A 20305-nucleotide genomic window follows, 5' to 3' on the forward strand; every position below is an offset into this window, starting at 1 on the left:
CTGACCCCAAACATCATACTGTATTACTTCTCAAGAAGATTTATTAGGCACAAGTGGTAATGCAAGGAAGAAAAAAGACTATGAGAGGTAGCTTAGAGGCTGAGTTTTAAAAACATACTAGTTAAGAACTATTCTACAACAATGATTCTGAACTGGAGGCAATTTTGAGCTCCACTGCACATTTGCCAATGCCCAGAGACAGTCTTGCTTGTCATCACTAGGGGTCTGAGTGGGTAGAGGGGTGAGGTGGGTTTGCTACTATATCTAGTGGGAACAGGCTATGGATGCTGCTGGACATCCTAATAGTGCACAGGAAAGCATCCCTGGTGCTCTCCCATTCCTCACAAACAATTATGTGGCCAATGGCAACAGTGCTGAGGTTGAGAAACAATGGTCTAAGAAATATACACTTAAAGTTTTTGTCTGTAAAATTACCTCTTTATTGCTCTCATGAAAGACAACTGTTTAACAGGTTAAACTAGAAAAACAACTTGGTGTCTATGTCATGGAACCCTCTTCTGTGAAAAGCTTCCTGAATTTCCATATAATATTTATAAAAAGTCAAGCAAAATGTTTATCATAAATAAATTCTCCTTGAAGAATTAATCTCCAAAAGATCAATTATAAAAATATATAATTTTTCTATAATGTTTTTCTTTAGTGATAGCTATAAGTTTGATAATTTAAACCTTAACCATTCAAATATTATTTATTTGTGTTGAAAATATAAAACAATTATAACCACTTAAGATTTTAAAAAAATGAATGAATTTGCTCATTATATTTTTTATTTATTTATTTTGCAGTGTTGGGGCTCAAATCCCAGGGCTCGCTCATTAAACGCACTTGCAAAATACTTGAAATATATTATTGTACAATAACATGAATAGAATTTTCAGTGCCTTAATGGAAGGAATGCCACTTGACAAACATATTACTTGACAAAGATTAATACGCAAAATTAAGTAAAACATGAAGAATCCCTAGTAAATGCAAAGGAAAGATATTTTTCTTAATGTGTATTGACAACATAAAAAAAAATCAAAGTAACTTTGATCACTTTTCAATCCCACAAAACATTTTTAATTGGTCATGGGTGAGGCAACCACTGAGGAAAACACGAGCAGCAAGACATTGTTATTTGGGGGGAGTAAGCAGCATATAAAGGAAATTTTAACAGATTAAAACCAATAAAATTCAAATGACAGATAAATGAAAAATTATAAATTCCTGGGATTATGAAGTAAAAGTAGAACTTGGATTTTCCAAAATTAAATCAGGTAAAATACTTTTACTGTACCTGCCTCCCAATCCCCCTGCCTTTTCCTTCCAGAGACACAGACAGATTGACTTAGGAAAGCAGACACACATTCAAAAATGAGGACCAGCTATAGACAAAAAGACAGTAATTTTATTATATCTTTAAAAGAGTATCTATGAAAGAAAGAAAAACCATAATGATATGTTGTGGAATAAAACTACTTACTAAAGCAGCAACGTACACTTTGTAGACAGGGTCAGCACAGACCATCGATAAGACGCTGCAGCAGGCCTCCACCACATCTCCTGAGATGCTGGCCTGGGAAGACCCGCTAGTGGCTCCAGCATTTGGGCTGCTTCCACCACTGCCCCCAGAATTTCCAGTGCTCTCCCCATTGGCCAACAGCAGGGCCCCACTAACATCATGGGAAAGACGCCTGAGGGCCATCTCTCTTACATTCCAGTTTCTAGAAAATAAGCAGCCAACGAGTTCCATTCCAAACACCTATATCAAACAAACACAATTCGAAGAAAAACTAATAAATCCAATGTGTTGAGTTAAACATAATTTTTTGATTATTAAAGAAAAAATAGTCATTTTTTAAATTCTTCATTATACTACTCAATTTCAATATGCCTAGTTTTTTAGAAATCCTAAGGAGGAATTTTACACTTGAGTCAAGGTAATTATTAAGTCATTAACACCTATTAATTCAAGGAAAATGATGAGTAAACTCCATAAATTAGATGGATATACTTGTATTTTTAGGCCTGTACCCTTCGTGTTTAACAAAAACAAAAAGCCCACACTAAAAAAATTGTGAAGAATTCCAACTTTATATTCATATTAAGGTAGTTTACAAAGAAACAACTGGAGCAAGATTTTTAAAAAAGCCAAGTCAAGAAAGGAACTAGAGTGGAGGTTTCAAAACAGAGTACTTCTCTTATAGATGACTGTAGTAAGTCAAAATAATTTATTTGAATTTGTCTTATACAAAATGGTTGAAAAAATATGTGGGTCTAGGCAAAACAGGAACTATGATGAATGGAGAGGAAAAACCAAATAACTAAAGAAAGAATGCGTGTGTTTAAATCAGTAATGATGCACTCAGAATTATGAATGTTGCTACAGTCCTCACTACCATGCCTCCAAAGCTGCAGAATAAAGAATCCCTAAAAAAGGAAAAAGGTAAATGGCACTGACATTATTAACCAATTGGCTAAAAATAAGCTTAACAACTAAGATAATTTATTGTGTGAAAAATTTCTACATATTAGAGATGAAAACACAATTTTGGGAAAAGCAGACCATGACATACTTATTTGTATGTGTCCTTTTAAAAAGGGACCTAAATAAGAATAAACCAAAAAGAATATAAACTTCTGGCACTCTTAAGTAGAATACCACTGTCTTAAGTTTTAACTCAGCCTATAACATTCTTAAAACAAAACAACTAAAATATATAACCTAGACCAAACCAAATCTTAAGCAAAATAAACTAGACTATGGCCTTGAAAGAACAGCATCTAATAGCTTAGAATCAACATGAGATTTCTTTATGGGATCCTGAAGGAGCAGGTCAAGATCTGTATTAAATATCATTAGTGAACTAGATAAAAGAATTGAGATGCCTTATTAATTTTGTGGATTTTATTAGATAATAGGTTGCTAACATGCTTAGAAAAGAGAATTGCAAAGCCGCAGAACTATAATGGTCATAAAAAGAAAAGGGAAACAAGTCCTAATGATGTAAAAGCTTAATGAGTTAATACATCTGCTCACAAACTTAACAGTATTCAACAGAATTTAACAAATTATAAAAATTATATATTTACTTCATTATCGTTTACTGAAGACACTGATTTTGGGCCCCACATTTTTTTCCAAAATAGCAGACTAAGCACTCAACAATCAAGAAAATCATGAAAGACCAAGCAACCAAAAACCTTATTTACTGAGGATGAAGAAGCAATCATAAGAGAAGGTAAAAGAATGAAAACTGTCCTTATAAATAAAATGCTTATTACAAAGTAATTACCACAAATTTTTCTTATTCATCCACTAAGCAAGCACCCATTTTTATATGCTGGTAGGATCTAAGGAGAAATTGAGTTTCAATGGTAGCAAATAAGAAAACTTTGGCAGGAATGAGGATTAAACACTGAAAAAAGCTAGCACTAAAGAGTTTCAGTTTCTACTCTTGGGTAGACTTTTTATCTGTTAGTTCAGGATGAGATGTTTCCAGATACAAAATCTGAACCTAGAAAGAAATTTTTAAGTCTAGCTGTATTAATACCAAAGTAAAAGTAAAATTCTCAATGGACTGAGTCATAATGAAGGCAAGCAAAATATTTGATAAGTTATAAAAGGGTAAAGAAAGGGGACAAACACATTAATTGATCTGCAAATCTTCTTTGAAGAAATGAAGAATGAAGAACTATTTACCTGAATCCATGGCTCAGCTAAATCCTTATAAGCAGGAGGGATCTGCTGAGTTCCATAATGAGTAAGGTTAAAATTGCTCTCTTGATTCCTTCTTTGTGATCCAGCCAAAGGTTGCTGCTGTGTGGTTTGCTGTTGTGCAGCACGCAGGGAAGAAGGGGAATCCACGGGACTTGACAACTCATGGCTAAAATGAAAAATACAAAGTTTGCTAAAAAATATTAACAGATTAACAGATCACTTTGATAATATTTTTACTTTTATTTATCATATGCAAATCATTAATTCAAAATTACTACCTGTAGAAATCGTGGGATCTCCACTTAGACCTACAAAGGGGACATATTAAAGGTTCTCTATTTCTTCTACATTCTTCTGCCCCTAAAAAAATAAATAAATACAGAATACTTACAAAAATGTAAATGTATTAAGTATTTATATGTATTTATATGTCATAACTGTTCATAACAGTACAGGATTTCTATGGAAGGAACCACCAACAATTATTGGAGTATCTGAAAGCAGGCAAGCATAGCAGTTTAATTATTCTGATGTCTTTGCAAATGCTATTTTATTAGTCAAGACAACATGTACTTTTCTCACTATTGTTCAAAATGTTCTGCCCCATTTGATTACAAGGTTGGGTAATTGGCCTTGCTTTGATGTTCCCCCTTTCTGTAAAGCTTCCCCAGACCTTCTTTCATGTACACCTTCCAGGTGGGAACTCTGCACTCCTTCTTGTATCACACGATATTGGATGTCATTGCTCAGACAGATCAATTCTAACAGATCCTAAACTCTAATTTGTTGAAAACTTTACATATGGCCTAGGAACACTTTTTCCCCCGTTCTCATTAATTTCCCCACAACTCATCATACAATTCCAAATAAAATGGTTAGCTGGAGAGCAACTGTGTTGAGTAAGCATAGGGATAAAGGAGGCACCTACAGATGGACATGCAGTGGTGGTGCAGCTTGTTCCGGCAGCCATCTTCACACACTGTAAGACTTTCTTCATCAAGCATGCCCAACAAGCAAATAGGACACATTTGCTCTTCTTCATCCTTTATGCTATAAGGAAGGAGGAGCAAAAGTACTAAGTACAAAAGAATATAAGACAGAATTAATGCAATATGCTAATTAGAATTATGCTTCTTTAAAATACAAACACATTATTAGAAATAATCAAGAGCATCTTCTATTAACTATTTCAGGGATAATTATTTCTCCTATTAGCTTAGACAAATTTCAAATCAGATTCTATATATGTGTATTTACAGATTGTAAGTGTGAGTTAATTTGTCCTCGCCACAAATACAACTCAACACATGAACTGCGATCTGAAAAACAGCACTTGTGGGCTGGGGTTGTGGTTCAGCAGTAGAGTGCTTGCCTAGCAGGTGTGAGGCCCTGGGTTTGATCCTCAGCACCACAAAAATAAATAAATAAAATAAACTACAACTAAAAAATAAATATTAAAAAAAAATAGCAATGTATCCCTAAAATGTGGCTACTGTGCCTTTTGAATAAACAAACTGCTATAAGGTTTGACAAAATGATATTTAAAATAAAATAAAAGTAAAAGCAAGATGCAGACCAAAATATATGGCATGACTTTGTATTTGTTTAAAAAAAAAAAAAGAGAGGGAAATAGTGTGTGTGCACACATGCACCTGTTTCTCTCACACTGAATAAAAGGAAGAATTTATTTCCTTGTGTTATATAATTTAAAAAAGTTGTACAAAGCTTAACAATAGTTACGTTGTGTGCAGTTGGTCTGGAGAGAAAGATTTTGCTTTATTTTACAAATAAAACTACATGGTATCAGCTTCCTTAGAACTAGATCTAGAGACATGTTGCATTTTAAATGTACATAACCTTTCATCTAGACTTCTAAGAAACGATGAAACAAAAATAGAGATATGTGTGAGAATATTCACTGCAATATTATTTAACATAATGAAAAAATGAAATCAATCAAATGGACATCAAAAAGAAGTTAAAAAAAATTATGCTCAACCAGACACTATAAATCTTTCAAAAGGATAGGAAAGATGCAGAATGAGATGGACATCATTACCCTAAGTACACATATGAAGACACGAATGATATGACTCTATGAATAACCATAGACAGGAAAAATTGTGCTCTACATGTGTACTATGAATTGAAATGCATTCTGCTGTCATGTATACAAATTATAATAAATAAATTTTTAAAAATAATGCACAATATATTATAGGGTGAAGAAAAAGGTAACATGACAAAATTCTAGCATGTACAAAACGTTTATGGCTGAATATGTCAAAATTGCAACATAAAATGGGCAATTATGTTGTATTTATTTGAATATTCCTAATATATGAAGTGCTTTTAGGAAATCAGTAAGAAAAATACTAATAACTCAATAGTAAAATGAACAGAGATAAAAGGCAATTAAAATAAAAAATACCAATAGCCAATACAAACATGAAAAGAGAAGTACAAAATGCATGTTAACGAAACCATACATTATTTTATTATTATTTTTTGGATTGGTAAAAATTAAATAGATTGGTAACATTTGGCCCCTGACAATGGCATAGGTAAACAGGTTGTCATATACACTGGTGGTAGGAATAAAAAATAAAATTTCTGAAAGGTAATTTTGTTATTAATCCTTAATATATTCAAATGTATATATTCATGACTTAATATATTCAAATGTATATATTCATGATCTAAAAGTTCTATTTTCTAGGATGCTGTCTTACAGAAATATTTTAAGCATGTGAGCAGAAAAATAGAAAAATTTGTTGCACTTAGTAGACAAATAATTACTGGTATACTTAATATCAATCAATCAAGGTAATGATAAATTAAATTATGGTGTGTCAACAACATAAAAAAAGGAGTGTGTACTATTTTTTTTTTTTTGTGGTGGGGCTAGGAAAAACCTGGGACCTTATACATGCTAGACAAGTGTTCTGCTACTGAGGAACATCCCAGGAGTTACTTGGGAAAATGTTATTTAAAATAAAATGAAAATAAAAGCAAGATGCAGACCAAAACATATGGCATGACTTTGTATTTGTTTAAAAAAAAAAAAGAGGGAAATAGTGTGTGTGCACATGCACCTGTTTCTCTCACACTGAATAAAAGGAAGAATTTATTTCCTTGTGTTACATAATTTAAAAAAGTTGTACAAAGCTTAACAATAGTTACGTTGTGTGCAGTTGGTCTGGAGAGAAAGATTTTGTTTTCTTATTTTTATAAAGGTTTCACTGCTGCAGTCTGGCTGGGCACAAAATAACGGAGCCGCCACGAGGCACTTGTAGGTTCAAAACAGGAACTCCTATTATCCGCACTCCCGCGGACACCACCCACAGCGGGCCTTCCAGGATATACCACCCACTGGAAATCCCTCCTCCAGCACTTCCCCAACCAACACGAACTTTCCAGGAATCCCCACGAGAACTCCAAAGTAGTGGGCACCAGAGGCAGCAAGAGCCGGCCCTATATACAATACAATCAATCCAGCATCACAGCAGCTATATGTAGCTTAACTCAAATCATCATCTCAATGGTTCGTTGGCGTCACCTTTCAAACATTCCCTCTGGCAAATGCCAGGCTCATTCTGACTGGGCCATGGCTCTCAACATTTTACTATGAACCTTTGTGAAGTGATAAACAGCTTTTAAAATCAACAATACTTCATTATTACATAAATATAAGAATCTAGGATGTTAAATTAGTTATAAAACCAATCTGTGGCAGACCTATCATTAAACTTTTACTTTAGAAGAATGTGTCATAATCTACCTACCTCTAAAAACTAGGTTCTGTGCTAAGCTCAGGTTTTCATTTTCCCCTGAGCCCAATAGTGTACTTCTAAAGTCTAAGGCTACGATTCCTAAAAAGTAGGTCTTAGTGACCAACAGCAAAATAATCAGTTACAAAAAATTTCCCAATAAGCTGAACAAACAGGCTAGAAAAGTCACAATGCGTAATTCCTGAGGTGAAGTCACAATGACTAGCCTTTCTCCCTCCTGTTTTATCTGAAGGTGGAAAAGCTATCAAAATATGCAATGTATTAAAGATAAACAATAAGTAGCATTGTTTTAAGAATAATTTATGTAACAATGTATAATAAAAATATTAGGGGCAAAAATGATGCAAGGTCAACTAACTTTTCAAATAATTACACCAAAATGGGCTTATTCAAGAGCAAAAATAAAGTTGCATAATTTAAATCAAATTGCAAGCGCAATTTGTAATTTAAATGCTTTTTTGACCACATATGTATCATTTCAGCGTATTTTCTACCCATCATTTTTCAGTTTCCAATGTACATATCATTCATCTCTTAGCTGTATACATATACTATATTTCATATTTACAAAAATTTTATTATAACATTTTACTTGTTATTAAACATTAAGTTCTTTATAACATTTTCTTTGCTTTTTTGTTGTGGTAAAAAATATATATTATCTAAAATTTGCCATATCAAACATTTTATTTTCATCTAAACCATTTTTAAGAGTACAATTCAGTGGGCTGGGGATGTGGCTCAAGCGGTAGTGCGCTCGCCTGCCATGCGTGGGGCACTGGGTTCAATACTCAGCACCAGGTAAAAATAAAATAAAAGATGTTGTGTCCACCGAAAACTAAAAAAAAAAATAAAAATAAAAAAAAATAAATAAAAATTCTCTCTCTCTTAAAAAAAAAAAAAAGAGTACAATTCAGGCCAGGGATTGTAGCTCAGTGGAAAAGTGCTTGCCTTAGCATCACATTAAAATAAATAAATAAAATATGACTATTGTGTCCATCTACAACTAAAAATATTTTTAAAAAGTACAATTCAGTGTACATTCATGCTGGGCATCCATCACCACTATCCAGGACTCTTTTCATCTTCTAAAACTGAAACTACATCCCATTAAACAATAATTCCCAAGTCCCATCTCTGCCCAGTCTCTAGCAACCTCTATTCTACTTTTTGTTTTTATTATTTTGACTAAGCACCTCATATAACTGGAATAATATGGTATTTGTTTTTTGTGTGTCTGGCTTATGTCACTTAGCATAATGTCCTCAAGGTTCATTCATATTGTAGCATATATCAGAATTTACTTCCTTTTTAAGGCTGGATAATATTTCATTGTATAAATGTTTTGAATTTCATTTTTCATCCATCACTTAATGAATATTTGGGTTGCTTCCACTGTATGTGTGTGCATAATTTTTAAGGTGTTATAATTTTCCACTGACTAGATAACTGTTTATCCATTTGTTGTTGACATCTGGGTTGTTATAAGAAATCACTAGGAACATCTTTGTGCCCACTGTTTTGACATTTCAGATTATTTTCATTTTGGTAGTTTTTTCAGAAGATCACATGAATATAGAGCAGTGAGCAGCCAACTGCAAGACAACAAATCAGGTGGTGGTCTGCTCTGGTAAATGACGTTTACTTGAATGCATCACACTCATTCATTTACAGATTATCTATGGCTATTTCCAGGCTACAAGGGCAGAGCTGAGTAGCTACAACAAGAAACCCAATGGCCCACAAAGTAAACATTTAAGTTAACACCTCCTGTAATAACCATTACAATTTTAATGTACTTGTAATACTTTTGATATATTAAAAACTGGGTTTGTGCATAATATAGTGTTATAACCTGAACGTGCTTTCAGTTATAAACATGTTTCCATGCCATTCAATATTCTTTAAAAGTACAATTTTAATGGTTGCATGACATATTCATTTTTTAAAAAAATATTTTTTAGTTATCAATGGACCTTTATTTATTTATATGTGGTGCTGAGAATAGAACCCAGTGCCTCACAGATGCTAGGCAAACACTCTACTACTAAGCCACAACCCCACCCCCTTAACATATTCATAATGTGGACATACTTTAATTTAACCATTAAACCATTTAACTGAATTCATGAATCAAAACGTTTTAAAAAGACACATTACCTTTTCCCAGAAAGGGTACAAAACCATTTTACATACATGAAGCACATCATTCTAAGAACAGACTTGTTTCATTATAAAAGTCTTCACTAATTCTGTAAATAAAAACTATTACCTTTTTTTAAAATGATGTTTTGTTTGTTTAATTATTAGGTTGACCAAATATGTTCGTTATCCCTTCAAATTATTTTGTGAACATCCTTTTCATTCCCTTTGTCCATTTATGTAGGCACTGAGATTCTAGATTCCTCTTTGCAGTTTTATTTATTTATGGATAAGATTTTGTTAGATTTTGCAAATATTTTCAATTTGTTCTAATTCTGATTTTTATTATTTCTGAAATATAATTTAAATTTTTAATGTAATTAGATCTGCAGATAAATTCCCTTTAATTTGTTTAGTTTTTATATATAAAAACATGATTGTGTGGGGGAAAAAACTAAGTATATCATGACTATATATTTGTAGTTTCTCCTCACAAATAAACAAATTTAAAATAAATCAACAGAATCCCCAAATTATGGTCAATCCATATTTTCAAGGCATATTTTTTTTCCATGTTACAGAGAAACTTTCTCTTTTAATTTTGGCTCGCTTGTTTTAAGTATTTGTTACTTTTCTTCAAAGTTAAAAGTTATGGAAATGCCAATTCAAAGGAGAAAGGAAAAATTAGAATAAGTTTGGGTCAGAAAGCTACAGAAATAAAGCTCTCTCTCTCTCTCTTTCCATTCTATTTAGAAGAGATAAGATGTGAGAGAAAGAGCTCTGAACTAAGAGCCAAGATATCCTGGTTATGCTCTTAATCAAGTGAGCTTCATGACCTCTTCAGGATTTAGTCATTATTAGGCCTAGAAAATTTTAATGCCCTAAACAACTTGGAAAAATCTAGGATTCTACAATCAGTTCATTTAAAATTAAGCAAATTCAAATATTTGTATTTTCCACAGATGATAAATATTTCTCTTTTCTTCACTGAGCCCTTGTTCATGTCATCACTTTCCCCTTCTTCACAAATTCTGAGATAGTTACAATACTTAAAAGGATGATGGGATGAATATGGGACTTAATCACTTAGACCAGTGCCTTGGGAACAAAGAGGAGGTTTCTGCAATAATTTAAATATCTCATTTTCCCCATTAACACCGGTAAAGAAATATCATAGAATAGAAAAAAATTCACTTGAATTATGATGATACTAGAGACTTAAAAAAGAATTTTACATTTGTCATTTTGGGCTACCTCTCTGATCCTTCAAGGCTTATAAATTCATCTTATCAGCAACTAGGTCATGGAAAGTTGGAAAAGCACTGTAGATGTCAAGTAAAAACTCTGATTAACATGAACTTCTTTATTACAACTGATAAGTCTATTTAACTGGAATATGTTTACATTCTCAAAGGTAAAAGAGTTTGAGAGAATTATCTGGAAATAGCTATGAATTAATTAAATAGCTATTAATTAAATAACAATGTTATATAATTTAAAATCCTAAAGCTGGGTGCAGTGGCACCTTCCTGTAATCTCAGCAACCTGGGGCACTGAGGCAGGAGAATCTCAAGTTTGAGATCAGCCTCACCAACTACTGAGTTCCTGTCTCAAAAAATAACAAGGATAGTAGGTGTATCTCAGTGTTAAAGCACCCCTGGATTCAATACCTAGTACCATACCAAAAAAAGTAAAATAAACAAATAATTTAAAAAAACAATAAAAAATCCTCTAGTTGAAAGTGATTTTGGAAATGTAAATAAACTATCAAAAAACTACAGACATTTCCTTCTAATTACACAATACTCAGCTTCATTATCTATAAAACAGTGGTAACCCGTGGCTACCTAATGACATGGTTGTTAGAATGAGACAATATATCAGGTGCTCTGGCACAGAGTATGATTGACAGACAGTAGCCACTTAGTATTTTACATCTGCCACATAATTTTTCTCATGAAATGGACATTTCTTATATGAATGTACCATTTCCAGCACTCTAGATTTTAGAATAAAATATCCTCAAATGACTTAATATTTATTTACCCTTGATTTTAACATGAAAACCAAGATTTAAAAATTAAATCATTTTTGAGCAATTTAACAAATAGATATGAAAAATCACCTCTAATTAAAAAATTAAATTAATGCTTAATTCCTTAAAATGTACTAACCTGTTTTCTGAACTAGATGTAGAAGTACTAGATGATGACAATGTATGAGAATTTGACATGCGTGAAACAAACTTCTGGATGGTGTTACGAGATGGAGCTTTGATTCTTGAGCTACGCCTACTGTGATATTTCTGGAACAAACTCTCAACCTAACATTGGAAAAAGACAGTAATAAAGATATTTGTGCCATAATTATACATATGAAGAGTTCTAGTGGTTGAAATATTATTCATCTTTTATTTACATATGTTTTTCATAAAGCCGGTTTAAGAGCTTCAAAATTAAGAACACAGTTTACTTAGAAAAATATTCAGTGTTCACTGTTTTATTCATTTTAGAAAAAAAAAATTTATCATTCAAGAGATCTCAAGAAAACTATCAGTACCAAATACTTCTTACATACCTTTGCACCTTCAAAATGATCACTGTTTATTTAAATTTGGAGCTCATAGAAGAAAACTTTCAGAAATATATAAATTTGTTCACAATTTTAAAAATTCCAAAGTATTTATAAAAAAAATTACCTCAAAATTTTTTAAAGTTTTTCTCCATAACATTGGATCTGAGGGTTCTAGTTGAAACACCCGGAGCATAACAAATAATAGATGAATACAAAATGTTCCACGCCCACAGCTGCAGTTCTGAAGAATTAAAAGAATTAAAACTGATGGGTTAATAAATCTGTGGTTTATCACTTTCTTAATATTTTTAAAATGTTTATAGAAAATGTATATTAATGTTTTTCATTATCTTTACATGTAAGACAAGTCTACAAATATTTCTACAAATTAATCTCTTATTTCAGTGAACTTATTAAAAAGATCAAATTTATTTAAGGTATTGACTCATAGTAAAAAATCTCATAAATACATTTAAGAAAAACATTATTAGCCCCCAAATACATTTTAAACTCACTTTACTCAAGGGGATTAACTGATCTCAATTTAAGATAGTATGTAAATGTGAATTAGTACCAGATGCTAATACAATATAAGATGGTGACAAATACTACCTGTGGCCCAATAAACACTCGGTACTTGTTGTCGGGGCTGTCTCCTCCGATCAGGAAAGAGTTGGGTCCTATTTGCTGCAGTAAGTACAGCCTGGCCCGCATCACTTTGTTCACACGGCGGTTTGTTTCCTCAGGGCTGTACGGTGAGAAGCCATCCGGGGAAGGGGCTCTTCGAGGTGGTGTGATTCTGCCGCTCTGAAACTTTATGACAGTGTTTTTGTTTTCTAGGTTTCTTACTTCTCAACAAGAAGTTAATAGTCAAAAAAAAAGTCTACTAGACACCCATATGGTAGATTATATTCTAAAAAAAAAAAAAAAAATGCTTCAATGTGTCATGAAGCAAAGTCAGGCAAAATGCTGTCCTGATATACTCATCTCAGGTGAACTTTGGTAATCTCAGTCATCCTTACAACTGGTGATAACTCTGGCTGAGTGAGAACCACAGGTCAACTTCACAAATTACTCTGTAAACATTTGAAAAGTATGCTTGAAAGTATTATATAAACCAAAATAAAAGCATAAAAAGTAAACTCCAGCAGCAGGCAAAATGACTATGTCTAGGGGTAAAAATTAAACATCCAACTTCCTGCCTTCTACTTAAGGCTTTATTAAATGCTCTTTGGTGATTTGGAACTTACAAACACTGTCCTGGAACTCCTTCTATTATACATTCTATAGATACTCTTTCTTGATTAAAACATCTCACTGGAATCCCAGCGACTGGAGAGGCTGAGGCAGGGGGATCACAAGTTTGAGGCTAGTCACAGCAACTTGGCAAGACTTTGTCTCAGTGCTTCTAGGTTCAATCCCCAGTACCAAGAAAAATTAAAATAAGTAAATAAGTAAGTAAATAAACCTCGGTGGAGGCTGACAAAAACTTTCCTGTGGAGTAACATACTGCTCTTACTATACTTCACTGATTTTCCTACAACTTGTTCTTTTCATCACTACCCAGTAAAAATACTGGTTGTTTTGGATGCACAGCTGAATAGTTAAAAATAATAAATGTTGGCAAGAGCACAAAGCAACCAGAATACTGTGTGTAGTTGCTTTGGGAAACTATAAGCAGTTCCTCAAAATGTTAAACATGTTACTCAGCAATTTCACTGCTAGGAATAACCCAAGAGAAATGAAAACATATGCCCCCACAAAAACTTGTTAATGAATGTTCACAGCAGCATTTTTCATAATAGCCAAAAGGTGAAAATAGCTCAACTGATGAATGGGTCAACAAAACATACTATATATGCATAAAAAAGAATATTATTCTGCAATTGAAAATTAATGTAATATTGATGCATGTAATAGAACATGGATAAACTTGACTGTGACTAACTTCTTTCATAGAAGACCACATATTGTATGGTTCCATTATATGAAGTGTTCAGAAGAGGGAAAACAGATTAGCAACTGCCTAAGGCTGGGCAGAGTCCGCTGTTCAAAGGAAAACTTTAGACTAAATAAATCTAACAGTTTATTTGGGCAAAGAATGATTCATGAATCAGGCAGTACTCAAAACTAGAAGAGAGTCAGAGAGCTTTACCTTAGCAGCATGAAGTAAAAAATCAGCTTCTATAGGCTGAACACAAAGTAATTGCTGGATGGCCACAGGGAGGCTTTTGCCTTATCTGGTGGTCCCTAGTTATATAACCAGTTGGCTGGCTGGCTGTTTGTGATTGGCCAATGGTCAGTTTGGTTTCCAGGTACAAAAACAGCTCCAGACCAACAGCCTCCTGGTTAATTTGCTTTAAGAGTGGGATTCTTTTGGGGGTTGGGGGAGATGTGGGATGCAATTCTGTTTATATTTCTATATAGTTTTACCACCATGACCCCCACGAACCACACCTCCCACTATTTACAGCCTGTGTAAACCCTAACACATGGATACTGGGTTTGGGCAGGTAGCTAGCTTTGGGCAATCAGGCAGTCCAACATGATAGAGTGGAGGCTAAGAAGAGCTTGCATGTTGCAGTTTGCCCTCCTGAAACACTGTTGCAATCCAGGCACCCTGCTATGACAAAGGGATGCCAATAGTCCCCAACTACTCTAGCCTTCCAGCAGAAGCCATGCATGTGAATGGGGAAGCACCCTTAGCTAGTCCAGCTTCAGCAGATGCCATGGGGAGCAGAAAGCCACCTCTGCTGAGCTGTGCCCAATATGCAAAATTTGGGAATTACTAAAAGATAGTTATTGTGTTAATAATGAAAATGTACTTTTTTAGAAGGATCTATGTTCTTTCACAACTTGAGATCTGAGGAAAACCAAAGCTCCTCCTTTTGGTCACTCTCTAACCATTTTTCCATTTACTCATTGGCTTCAAAGTTTTAGAAAGTTTAACATCCATCCATCCCATCACTGGAAGTGTCTGTCATGAAGGGCCCACCTGCTTTTTTTTTTTTTGCAAATCTCTTTGATGACTGGCTTAACATAAAAAACAGTTGGATTCTCAGTTACTTCTGCATTCAATCTGCTGACATATAACGTGTTGGCCAGGGTAAGTGTAGGAAAGAAAACCGACCTCACACAGTTATGTAGACATAAAACAAAGGAATATTCTGATAGACTTTTCAAATAATTATGCATAGTACACCAAGGCTCAAAAGTGGTTTCTTAAAAGTAGCTGTAACGTGAAATATGAAATCACACCAACAATGTTTCCCTACTGGTTAAAATCCAGATGACCTATTTTATACTTTATATGGATCCTATGAAATCATTGTTTTATACCACATAATACTCATCTGGAGTTCACTGAGTCATGCAGATCTTCCAAACACTCACATTTCATTACAATATTTTTTTAAAAAATCACATCTGGTGTCACCTATCTCATTAGAGAAATCTTGGGAAACTGTTAAGTTCACAGTGGTGAATATGACTTTTCTAAAATTCTAATTTTTGCTTTAAAATCTCAAATTTTGTCATTGGTGAAGAGTTTGTCTCAATTTGTTTGGCAGAAAAATATCTGCCAAATACCCAAGTCTGAATAATCATAGTTTGTTGGCCAGTCATTTTTTCAAATAATAATATTTCATAAAAATACAACTTCTAGTTCACTTTGTGACTCTAACAATCACATGAATGTTTTTCCTTGAGACAACCACTATATTTTGGCATGGAGGAGAAGTGCTTTATGAAAGCTTCTCATTTCATCACAGAATATTTAAAAGGTGTGTATTTAATAAGAGTTGGGACCTAATAAAATTAATTTCTATTTCTCTGTCAAAGGCATTCCTAAGTAAAAGTGGCTTTTGTTTCTTTTAATGGCCAACATATAGCAATAAAGAAGAAAAATTCTGTTGTCATAGCCTTATTTCAGGTGAAGTCACCAGAAGTTTTACCCACCACAATTACCAGTGCAGTGAAAGATGCAAAAAACATATTTTATTAAAAAATTAGTTTGACCTAATGGATCAGAAGAGGTCTCAGGACACCACCCCCACTCCCAACATGAGTATCTAGATCATACTTTGAAATTCTAACAGAATGCTGGGCAATATTTTCTGTATTATAAATGAGTCTAGAAATGATAGAAACTAATATATTTGTCAAAACGTTAACTTACAGGCACTGGGGAAACTCTTTTTCTCCTTACTCCTGGAGATTCTGATTTTACTGTGCGACCAGATGGGGAGCTACCAGGAGATGGGCTCCGACGGCCTTTGGGAGCTGGTGAAGCAGCACTTGCCAGGACCTCTCCTTGAGATTCAGCTGCCACGTTATTTATTTCAGATCCATCTCCTTTAATAGGGATTGGTTTTACCACCTAAATAAAAAGTATTCAATATTTGGTTACTCAAAAATATAAATGATAAATGAACTTGAATATCACAGACTAGGAAGTTAATCAGATTATATAAATATACCAGAAATTATACCAAATTTTATTTGGTATTACTTTATTTTTTAAAAATTTAAACCATAAATGTTAAAGACATTTTTACTTATATAAAAGTCAAGTCATTTATGGTTTCTTATTAGTTAAAATGTTTTTGAACAACATTTTAGAAATGGTACTGTTATTATATGCCCAAACTCATTTAATATTTGAAATCAATAATCAAAAGTTAACCAACAAATGTGAAAAATAAGCACTTATAACATCTATAGTTAATTTACTAAATAAATGAAGATCTTTTCATTTATTTTGAAAAAATGCAGGGTCTGAAAAACTCAGCATGATTTTAAGTAATCAAATAATCTGACTGATGAATATAAACCACCTTGCCCTTTATTTTTTTTAAACAATTACATTTCATAATAGTTTAGACACATATCTCAGAAAACCAAAAGAAGCCAGAAGCTTAAAGAATCTCAAGTAGAAGTTCAGTTTAAAATACTTTTTTTTTTTTTTTTAAATTTTAAATCTCTCAGATTGAATATAGCCATAAACAAAAGGCCAAACTTTCTGGTCTTCCTACTACTTCTATTACACAGTCAGTCATTATTCCATTAACCTTGTCTAACCTTCCCTCACTCTGTGCTCCACTCACTCTCCTCCAAATCCTCATCTCCAGCATGCAGTGTCCCAGGCAGCATACCATCATGTGAAAAAAACTCATCCATTTTTTTAAAAATTTTTTTATTTGTTTTACTTAGCCATGACAGTAGAATGCATTTATGCACGTTGATATACCATACATAGATGGAGTATAATTTCTCATTTTTCTGATTGTACATGTTATAGAATCACACTGGTCATGCAGTCATATAGATATACATAAAGTAATAACGTCTGTTTCATTCTACTATCCCTCCTATCCCCATATCTACCCCCACCCCCACCTTCACTCTCTTCTACCTAATCTAACTCTGTTTTTCTTTAGTGCCTTCCAACCCTGCCACCCTTATTGTGAATTAGCATCTGCATATTAGAGAAAACATGAGGCCTTTGGTTTTTTGGGATTGCCTTATTTTGCTTAGCATGATATTCTCCAACTCCATCCATTCACTGGCAAATGCCATAATTTCATTCTTCTTTAAATCTGAAACTCATCCATTTTAAAGGCATGGTTAAAATCCTACCTTTTGTGGAATGTCCTTTAACTCCACAGCTTGACATTCTCTTTCCTAAGTCCTTACTGCTCTTTGCACACCCCACTCATTAGCACCTAGTCACAAAGTACTTTTGTGATATTTCATGCATGTGATATTTTAGTTATTGTGTATAAGCCTTAGTTTCCCATTTGGAAATATTTATGGCTTACTTAGGTTTCAAGAAGAATATAAAGTAACTTACATAAAACAATAAAAATAAACAAAACCAAGTAGATAGTTAACTTTTTAAGGATAATTTGAAATCTATAAACCATAAAATGCAGAATGGGGTAATTAAGCTTAGGGACAATATGTTAGGTGTCTTATTCTACACACCTCTGCCCTCTTCACTCCTGTTCTACATACGTAGACAAGGTATTTAAGTATTTGCTGGAAAGTGGACAATGAGAAAAAAATTTTTGGTTTTGGAAAACTAGAAAATGTTAATTTATCCATAACAAAAGATAGATGGTTGGCTCCCCTTTAAAAAGTTTTAATTTCTGCTCTGTGGGTTTCTCAGAAGCGTTAGACTCTGAATACCTCTAGCTCAAAGAGCTCAGAAAACAGCACATTCTAACTTCACGTGGCTTTAATTATTCAAAAGTTCTTTATACTGAGTAGAAATCTCCCCCTCTAACTGCCACTTTCTATAAGATGTTTCAGTAGAACATTCTACTAAGACAAGGCCTTGATTTTTTTTTTATCCTCTGACAAGAATAATAAAATGGTGAGGGGTTTCCATCCATATCTCGAGTAAGGAAGAAATGCAAGAAATGTACTAGGTTTAGCTGGAAAGGAAAGAACTCGTGAATACCAAGGTAGCCAAAAAAGTTTGCAGGTAAAGGACAAACAGATTTATTCTGTATAAGTCCATGAGACAGAATTAGAACCAGTGGGTAGAATACAAGTAACAGCTGACACTCAGTGATAAGGGGTGTCCAAAGCCTTCGGGGCTACTGAGATATCTAACTCTGATTAGCGCTAGACCTCCAGCAGTATTGAGATGATAGAAATGCTCTGTAACTACACTGCCCCAATGGCAGCTGCCAGGCACATGTGGTTACTGAGCATTTGAAATGTGGCTAGTGAGACTGAAGGACTACATTTTTACTTTTATGTTTAATTTAAACAGGTATGTGGAATGAAAGTAAGGCTAGATATTTGATAGGGGTGTAGTTTAGATGAATCTTATGCTGCAGTCTTTGTTTATAAAGAAAAAACATAAAAACTTGTTGGTATAGATTGGTGCTAGGACACTGTAACAATTAGAATCTATTTCTTCCTTTATAAGAATAAAGAACTGTATTTCATAATGCTGTCTTCATACTTTGAATAGAGTATCTCTAACTTTCCCAATCTATGAACCTAGGTTATCTTTTATCAAACCCCATAAAGTTTTCATTCATCTTTAATCTTAAACTCCTTGTATCTATTTAGTTTTTCTGCTTTCTTAGAAGACTTCTGGAATTAAGATCCTTGCATCCTATTTTAGAGATAAAGCATCCAAAATATATTGGAAAAACTGCTCCAATAAAAGAATTTTAGATACTGACATTAGAGGGCAGTGTTGCTTTAATCATTTAGCCCTCCACCAAACAGTTAAGTTCCTACAACAGTTTCTCAATTAGCATAGCTTTAATTATGGTTTGTTTCAAGTGGCCAGAATAGCAAGCAAACAAAATTACTGCATTTAAAATAAAGAAGATGAAAACTTACAAGGGGATCTATTTACGCTTAATTTTCCATTTCCTCCTATGCTTTAGAGCAGGTAATCCCCAGTCACTCACCACAGGACCTCTCCTGTTTCTCCTTTCCAACCATTCGTGTTTCCAGGCTGGCATACAGGTGGCCTTCAGTTTCTCCCTGATCATTCGTTCCTCTGGGCGATCGTCCATCTTGTGCAAGCCTTTGAGAGTTTCCTTACTCTCCATCTCACGACTAAAATGGAGGGAGAAATGAAAAGGAGACTCTTTATACTGGAAAAATAATTTCAAAGACAGAACAGTTCTGTTTCAATGTTCCAATGAACATGTAACCAAAAGACAACTACTACAAGCCCCAAATGATTTAAGCAAGGAATGAAAATATTACAAATTATATTACAAATACTACTGTGTGGAGAGTATTGAATGTTGTCTGATAACATGAATTTAATGATGCTCCAGGTAGTTACCCAAATGGATCCTAAGCATTAAACATTAACAAACACATTCATGAAGACTGCACTGCTTCTAATTCTACCACCCTAACACAGTCATATATAAGGCAGAAAAGTATTTAGAAGGGTATATTTTTTATTTTCTATTTTTGTTATTTATTTATTGTTTCTTTTTAAGGAAGGGTATCTTAACTACCATTTTCTCATGGATTTAGTTCTGAAATGAACTAAATAAATATTTAACAAGGAACTTAACTAGATCTTCTA

At 33.5% G+C, this 20305-nt stretch overlaps 1 protein-coding gene across 5 annotated transcripts in view; it reads right to left on the minus strand.

Annotated features, from left to right (window-relative positions):
* The window catches only part of Map3k1 (mitogen-activated protein kinase kinase kinase 1), a 76504-nt gene that overhangs the window by 15164 nt on the left and 41035 nt on the right, over positions 1-20305 (minus strand). For 4 of the 5 annotated variants that reach the window (XR_007346346.1, XR_007346347.1, XM_048800025.1 and 1 more), the window contains exons 2-10: positions 19668-19818; positions 16409-16609; positions 12844-13044; positions 12356-12472; positions 11832-11980; positions 4653-4774; positions 4003-4084; positions 3707-3890; positions 1487-1765 (exon numbers count right to left, since the gene is read on the minus strand). Coding sequence is in view for 3 of the 5 variants with exons in the window: in XM_048800025.1 (XP_048655982.1) it covers positions 1487-1765; positions 3707-3890; positions 4003-4084; positions 4653-4774; positions 11832-11980; positions 12356-12472; positions 12844-13044; positions 16409-16609; positions 19668-19811 (1479 nt within the window). In the remaining 2 variants the exon portion in view is untranslated. Of the gene's footprint in view, positions 1-1486; positions 1766-3706; positions 3891-4002; positions 4085-4652; positions 4775-11831; positions 11981-12355; positions 12473-12843; positions 13045-16408; positions 16610-19667; positions 20258-20305 lie in introns of those variants that run through there. The other variant, XM_015497357.2, reaches the window with a different exon arrangement.

This window comes from Marmota marmota, unplaced genomic scaffold (genome assembly GCF_001458135.2).
Source record: "Marmota marmota marmota unplaced genomic scaffold, marMar, whole genome shotgun sequence".
NCBI classification, from domain to species: domain Eukaryota; kingdom Metazoa; phylum Chordata; class Mammalia; order Rodentia; family Sciuridae; genus Marmota; species Marmota marmota.